This window comes from Macrobrachium rosenbergii, chromosome 10 (genome assembly GCF_040412425.1).
Source record: "Macrobrachium rosenbergii isolate ZJJX-2024 chromosome 10, ASM4041242v1, whole genome shotgun sequence".
Lineage (NCBI taxonomy): Eukaryota > Metazoa > Arthropoda > Malacostraca > Decapoda > Palaemonidae > Macrobrachium > Macrobrachium rosenbergii.
In genome coordinates this window covers 58,762,207-58,769,706 of record NC_089750.1, presented here as the reverse complement: position 1 = coordinate 58,769,706, position 7,500 = coordinate 58,762,207, and the positions used below count along the sequence as shown (strand labels likewise).

At 32.9% G+C, this 7,500-nt stretch overlaps 1 protein-coding gene and 1 long non-coding RNA gene across 6 annotated transcripts in view; one reads left to right on the top strand and one right to left on the bottom strand.

The window, feature by feature from the left end:
- LOC136842659 (uncharacterized) overlaps positions 1–7,500 on the bottom strand; it is a 542,312-nt gene that overhangs the window by 261,503 nt on the left and 273,309 nt on the right. For all 5 annotated transcript variants that reach the window (XR_010854300.1, XR_010854298.1, XR_010854299.1 and 2 more), the window contains exon 3: positions 7,206–7,413. This is a non-coding gene — a long non-coding RNA (uncharacterized lncRNA). The remainder of the gene's footprint in view (positions 1–7,205; positions 7,414–7,500) is intronic.
- The window catches only part of LOC136842658 (dipeptidase 1-like), an 88,415-nt gene that overhangs the window by 62,303 nt on the left and 18,612 nt on the right, over positions 1–7,500 (top strand). Inside the window, exons 3-4 of the mRNA XM_067110287.1 lie at positions 2,865–3,021; positions 7,170–7,302. Coding sequence (XP_066966388.1) covers positions 2,865–3,021; positions 7,170–7,302 — 290 coding nt within the window. The remainder of the gene's footprint in view (positions 1–2,864; positions 3,022–7,169; positions 7,303–7,500) is intronic.

Here is a 7,500-nt window from a genome sequence, read left to right as displayed (position 1 = left end):
TCTTGCACAGTGTTCCACATACGCAGTTCTGTCAAATACCCACCATTTCGCCAGTAGCTATTTGCATAATTATTCTCCAAGAAATCTTATGACATGAATAATATCATCAGTGTAACGACAAACAACGGTTATTATACAAAAAAAATTATATACAAAATATATATATATATATATATATATATATATATATATATATATATATATATATATATATATATATATATATATATATATATAATAATCATTATATATATATAGTAAATAATCAATATTCACCCCCAATACAGTAAAAAAAAAAACTACCTTTCATATAACCCATATAACAACCAAAGCGTGGAATTTTCCATTCCGCTCCAAAATAAAATTTGTCCCTGTTGAAATTACGGCTGGTTAATGAACCACTGCCTTTCAATCAAGTACGGGGCCAATGGCTCTCAATCATTCTCTTTCCAAGTGACATTTCAAAGGGAGTTCTCTTGCCGTAGATTTATGTAGTTCAGATAACAATGCATGACCTATTTTTTACTTTCTCTTTTTGCACTGAATTTTTTTTAAACGATTTTTACAAAAATATTATTTCTCTTGGTGTTTTTATGTGCACACGCACATGAACACCTCTCTCTCTCTCTCTCTCTCTCTCTCTCTCTCTCTCTCTCTCTCTATATATATATATATATATATATATATATATATATATATATATATATATATATATATATATATATATATATATATATGTGTATATATACTGTATATATATATATATATATATATATATATATATATATATATATATAAATATATATATATAATATATATATATATATATATATATATATATATATATATATATATATATATATATATATATATGTGTGTGTGTGTGTGTGTGTGTGTGTGTGTGTGTGTGTGTATGTATAAGGTTCATCATCAGTACCTCAAACTACCACCCTAACAATAATCGTTGTACCATTTCCTTTTATTTTGTTATTTTGTACGCACTCTCATTCTTACTAGATAGTAGGACACCTCACTTCCAACACTTTTATCACTCCAACTATCTCTCACTCCTTATGCTTAATAACAATGACGAATTACACATTCTTCAGTATTCATGTATGTCTGTATTCTTTCCACTTGACCAAACCATCTCAAAACTCTTTGATCTTTCCTTTCACTAATGTTTGCATTTATAACATTTATTTGCATTCAGATTTCTCAACTTTTCTTCCTAATCTGGACCAAAAATAATCATGCAAACAATTCATCTCAACAGTGTCAACCTTTTTATCATGTTATTTGGATTCAATGTACGCACTTCACTTCCATAAAGGTTCCTGAGGCCATCATGGTCAGTTACCAATCTTTTGCAAACACCTTGCTGCCTTCTTGCCTCACAAATTTTGTGACTCACCAGTTATCTCTCCCACCCTCATCGGTTACACTTACTCTTAAATGCCTCTACAAATCAACAACTTACATTCTTACATCATCCACATAAATATTAATTACCGTCACAATGTTTTCTTTGCTCACATTTATTTTTAGTTTTCTCTTCTTACAAACGCTTCGAACTCTCTCGTTACCTTTAGCATGTACTCTTTCATATCCCAAGCAGTATTGTACCTTCGTCAGTCATTCTGCACTTCCTTCATGAATCAATTTCTTATGATATAACTGTTACATGTATTGCTGTTTCTCTAATTCACCACAGCATTCCACCAATAAAATAATTGAACAGTCATAAGGACATAACACTCCCTTGTCTCAAGTCCAATTTTACAACAAACTAAGGCTTCTCCATTACACATTCTAACACACGATTCGCTTTGAATCACTTAATAAATTATCTTCCTAAACAATCAACAATGATGTTTCTTGCATAACTAATTCTTGATAAATATCTCATCCTCATATCCTCTTAATTTTTATTTTACGCAACTCTGTTCTTCGCTTATAAATCTCTTACGTGTCTTGCCTTCCCAAATAAACTCCTATCGTATATTTTCTCAGGTACGCTAAGTAATGTTATCGCCTTTAATTCTTACAACCATCTCTATCGCCTTCATCTTCACAGAAAGGATTCATTAGATTTCTCTCTAATTCCTTCGGAACTTTCCCATCCTCCAGACAAAGCTGAGACATTGAAATACAATGGCAAGTCAATGAAAACTGACGCTCTGTAATTGTTGACATACTGAAAACTATAATCCTTTACAAACCTAAAGAGGAAATGAAAAGAGAAACTTTACCTCTCTCACACCGAATTTCGAAGTTGTGGATGGGGAAAAAGGACAACTAAAGGTTTTCTCATAACACTACGTGTACTTACTTTTATGCAAGAGTAGATGTATGCATACACATTTACATCAAATATCCCTATCTATCGAGTGGCTTTGCAATTTCCCCGGATGCTTTACATACAGATAACCTGATCCAATCAAGTTAAAAGCCACTGCATCACTCCCTGGAGGACTGCTTCTTTTGGCTCTTGAATTGAGGAGGTGGAAATGTATAGTCGGTGATATGTTTGCGGCAAGTAATGGTTGGATATACTAATATATAAAAGTGACTTTCTTTTTATATTTTTGAGAATATTTGGAATAGTTTTATAGAAACTGAGCTTAGATATATATATAGTCATTAAATATTCAGAGTGTTTAAAAATTTGGTGAAATTTCCTGTTGACATCTATATTCTGAGTTGAAATTTTTTTTTCATATTCTACAAACAATGCACAACTATAAAATGCAACATTAGCATTATAACGTGAATTTGTACACAGAGATTCCATGCCACACTTTTAACTGCAAAGAAAAATCCATAATAAAAAGAAAAATAACACTAAGAATTTCCTCTGGCAGGCACAATGACCTCCCATGGAACCTGAGGATGTTTCTACACAATAAACTCCATTCATTTAACCTCTCCAAAGACCTCACGCAGGAGAAGCCATGGATGAAATCCCCGTTCTCTCACACAGACCTTCCAAGACTAAGAAGAGGTCATGTTGCAGGTCAGGTGAGTGAAGATTTGACCAGTTTTTTTCGCCTACGCCCACCACCTGCCTTTCTCCAGCTTTCTCTGTAACTCTTTCGTGACAGAGGTGGTCAGCATACATACATACATACATACATATATATATGTATGTATGTATTATATTATGTATATATATATATATATATATATATATATATATATATATATATATATATATATATATATATATATATATATATATATATATATATATATATATATATATTATATATATATATATATATATATATATATATATATATATATATATATATATATATATGTGTGTGTGTGTGTGTGTGTGTGTGTGTGTATGTATTTATGTAAGTATGTATGTTATGTATATATGTGATTATGCTGATGACCATATACAATGATGTGGTAAAGATGGCAACTTCATCACTTTTACATCATATTTAACAAAATTGTTTTCTTAATTCGCCAAAGAATTTTATTGCCAATTATTAACTATACGCACATGGGCTCTTGTAAAAGCCATGAGTGCTTGTATAGTCTTCCCATCAAAGAAATAATTGGAACAAGTTCTGAGTTTTTCCGACTGACACGAGGATGAAAAGATTAGCAAGTCAAGGCCACTAGTTTTTAAAGGTTACCTGTCTGTAGAGAGTCTTATGAATTTGTTAATTTTTTTTTTTTATATCCTTCAGATACTGAAAGAAAAACTTGTACTTTGAAAAAAGAAAAAAATGAAAAAGGTAAAAATATCTATACAACTGAGAAACAAAATGACTGTTGACAACTTTTCTTAGCAAAATTCATCCTATTTCCAACGAAATAATTTTTATTCTACTGTTCTAGGTATCAGGAAGAAAGTTACGGTACAAATTTGGTCTACTTTGAAAAAAAAAAAAAATGGAATTTAAAAGCTTACTTAAATATTGCGGAGAGAGCATTTCCCTTCCAGCTAGACTATGAGTGCAGATACGCCATATAAAATTTGTGTAATGTTGCGCTTGTTCTTAATATCGTACTAAAGATAAAACCGTAAAAGGGTTTTCCTCTCTATCGTGGTTTCCTCAAATGCCTTTTATTCTAGACGTAGGAAAATGGAAATTAACCATAAGATATGCAGGGACTGAACAGAATGCCAAAATCGCTTGCTACGGAGCTGATACTGCTATTGCAATCTGAATGCCTTAGAGCTTTATCATTATATTTTCAGCCTCGTAACATTTAGTTCTATGCGGTTTTAATAAGTATAAAATCTAAATCTCATTCTCTGAGTGGCGTACATAATTTTACTTACTATCCAATAGTTTAATTAGGGAAATATAGATTCTGATTGCATGATATAACCTCCACAAGATACAACGTGCGCAATATAACATCCTTTTCATATACTTTTTCCTCTCGACATTGTAGATATCTTGATCAGTACCAGTCGCTTTCGTGCATAAATATTTTTTCAGCAAAAGAAAATATAAACACACTTAAGAAAACTCCAACTTATCTGCCGGTGAGTTAGTCTGTTAAGTTGACCCAACTTACTTCAAAGCCTCCAAAAAAACCGGGATATCTTTGAAGCTGAATTTACATGAAAGAGCATAATGCAGCTGTGAGATAAGAAGCCCCTACGCCTTTGCATATATTCCATTTCATGTCCAACTATGTGAGACTTCATGCCATAATTTAAGCGATGGTTCAGCACAGTCCATCTCTCTCTCTCTCTCTCCACACACACACGGGCACATACTGTACATACATGAATATATGAAAAGAATGTTATATTACGCACACTGTATCTTGTGGAGGTTATATCATGCAATCAGAATCTATATTTCCGACACACACACACACACACACACACACACACACATATATATATATATATATATATATATATATATATATATATATATATATATATATATATATATGCATATGTGTGTGTGTGTATATATAATTTTTATCTCTATTATGCTTATTATTCAGTATTCAAACTTTTCAGGATATAAATTATTATTAATACTAACCCGTTCAATCATCCAACAAAATATTTACAATAAACATCGGTTAATTTTATCTACAACACTGCAATGGAAGTTTAAAAGACCTCTATGTAAATCTTCGTGTGTAATCATTATCATCATCAATCACTCATTAATGGACAAATAAATTCAATATATTGTTGCGTCCGTGAATGTCAAAAGCAAGATCCCATTAGTTGTTCATCAAATATGAAGGAAGAGCCCGCTTCGGAGTCTGCTCTCACATGTTGAAATTCTCTGACCGGTTTCCATCAGGTGAAATGTGTCCTGGATGCGGAGACTAATAATTTCAATTACTGAATTAATTAAAAGATAGAATATGTAATATATTCAGAATTTATACTTTTCATAACAAAGTATGCCTTTTCCACTTTTCCATTCACGTTGATAATTATATGGATTGCGTTTAAAAGTGAATACAACTCATCTAATGGAAATCGTAACTTCTCTGATAGAGATTCATTCTTAAAAGTTGACCCAAGTAAGTTTAAAGACTCAGTAAAGAGAAGAAAACTTTAGAGCTAAGTTTTTTCGTAAGAGCATAATGCTGATGCATGGTAATAAGCTTAGAGGGTTTAAGCCCCCCAGCCTCTCTCTCTCTCTCTCTCTCTCTCTCTCTCTCTCTCTCTCTCTCTCTCTCTCTCTCTCTTGTTGAATAATTCTGATATGCTTGATTAAGCAAGAGTGCTATAATGCAAACCAAAATTACCATTGTTTGAATGTAAGATGCATCACAGCAATTATGACAATAACAATTAAGGGTATAGGCCAGCAGAGCCGAAGGTGTGGGAACGTTAGGTCCGTAGAGTACCAACGAAAATATTCCGTTACATAAATCTTTTTATTTCATGCAGAAATCAAGGTTTAAATAGGCATTCGTGAGTGATAAATGCCTACTGTTTTGATGGATGCGTAGGATAACAATTCTGACAAGTTTCATTTCCACATGAAAGTTTACTTCTTTTTCTTTTGCTTATAATTATCACTACTATTGACACGTTTTGAAGGCAAGAATTATATTTTTATCAAAATGTCGATCATACTAGGCGCAACTTATCTCTAAACGTCAGCGGGAGAACACTGAACTTAATTTTTAGTTATAATTATAGCAACGTGCACGCTTAAATGAAAAATTTACCAACAAATAATTTCGATCCTAAATTAAACACTATAAATCTTTTTTCATTTGGAAACTATTCTGTTGGCTTCCTTAAATGAGCAAATATCGTGAAAAACAGTTTAAGACAGCCGCCCAGTTTCCTGTGACACACTAAAGATTGCGTTCGCAAAAACCATAATTTCACGACATTCTGTGACCGTGTCTCTGTTCTTATCTGAGAGTGGAGATATTATCCTTATTAAAAGAATTGTTTTATGCTCTTTTAGAAGTTTATCAAGAATTCAGAAACACTTTCCTTATCATTATTATCATATATAAAAACCAGTAAAAAAACATATACATTAAAAAAACAAAAACAAGTCTGAGTTTAACGAGCGAATGACATTGAACGTTATGAGTATGATGTTGGTAATGCAAAGTGACTGTGAAATTTGTTACTATGTTCAGGCGTAATATTTTTGTCTTTATCAATAAAGCTGGAATATGTTAAATCCCGCCCTCCCCCACCCCACCGAACGCCTCAAAGGAGAAACAGACAATATAGTGAAATGTTACAGCAAATTACCGTAGAGTTGTTTTATATACGAGTTCCTGATGCAACAAGGAAACCACTTACTGCACAGCATGTCCTATTAATGATATTTATTTTAACTGCAAAGTACGGAGTGATTATGATACGTGGTTATCATTATTATGGTAACGTAGTTGTACGTAGATTTGTTTTAACTCGTTCGCTCAGTGTCTGTTTATGTCTGTGTTTTAGCAGATACCCCAGTGAGTGGAGAATACAACCCATACCAGTATATTACACCAAGAATATCAAATGAATCTTAAAGTTGTAAAGCTCCTTACAAAAAAAATCCCCTTAATTTTGATTTTCGTGATATAATCAACAGCAAAAAAAACTTTCGAACATTGAAACGAATGTTGGAATCATGAAACAGACCCGCAATTCATCAGTGAAACGGATGCTTTATGTGTTTAATAATTCCCAACAACAGTTCTGGTCTGTGTACGTCCCATGCGAGGCCCAATACCTGAATTCGGTGCAGCTGCTGCTGGAGCAGATCGACGTCGTCAAGAGAATGATCGCTGCCAGTCCCAGGGAGACCGTCCTTGTCACTTCTTCCTCAGGTGGGTCTTGACGATTTTCCAATTCCGAAATTTCATCTCCCGAGGACGACGTTACAGCCCGTTTTACACGTTAAAGGTGACGAACAGTTTCCTCATTCAGTTTTGGGACTCCTACGGGAAAGAAATAAACAGTAGGTTTACAGAAATAGGAATACTGAGAATGGGCTCTCTCTCTCTCTCTCTCTCTCTCTCTCTCTC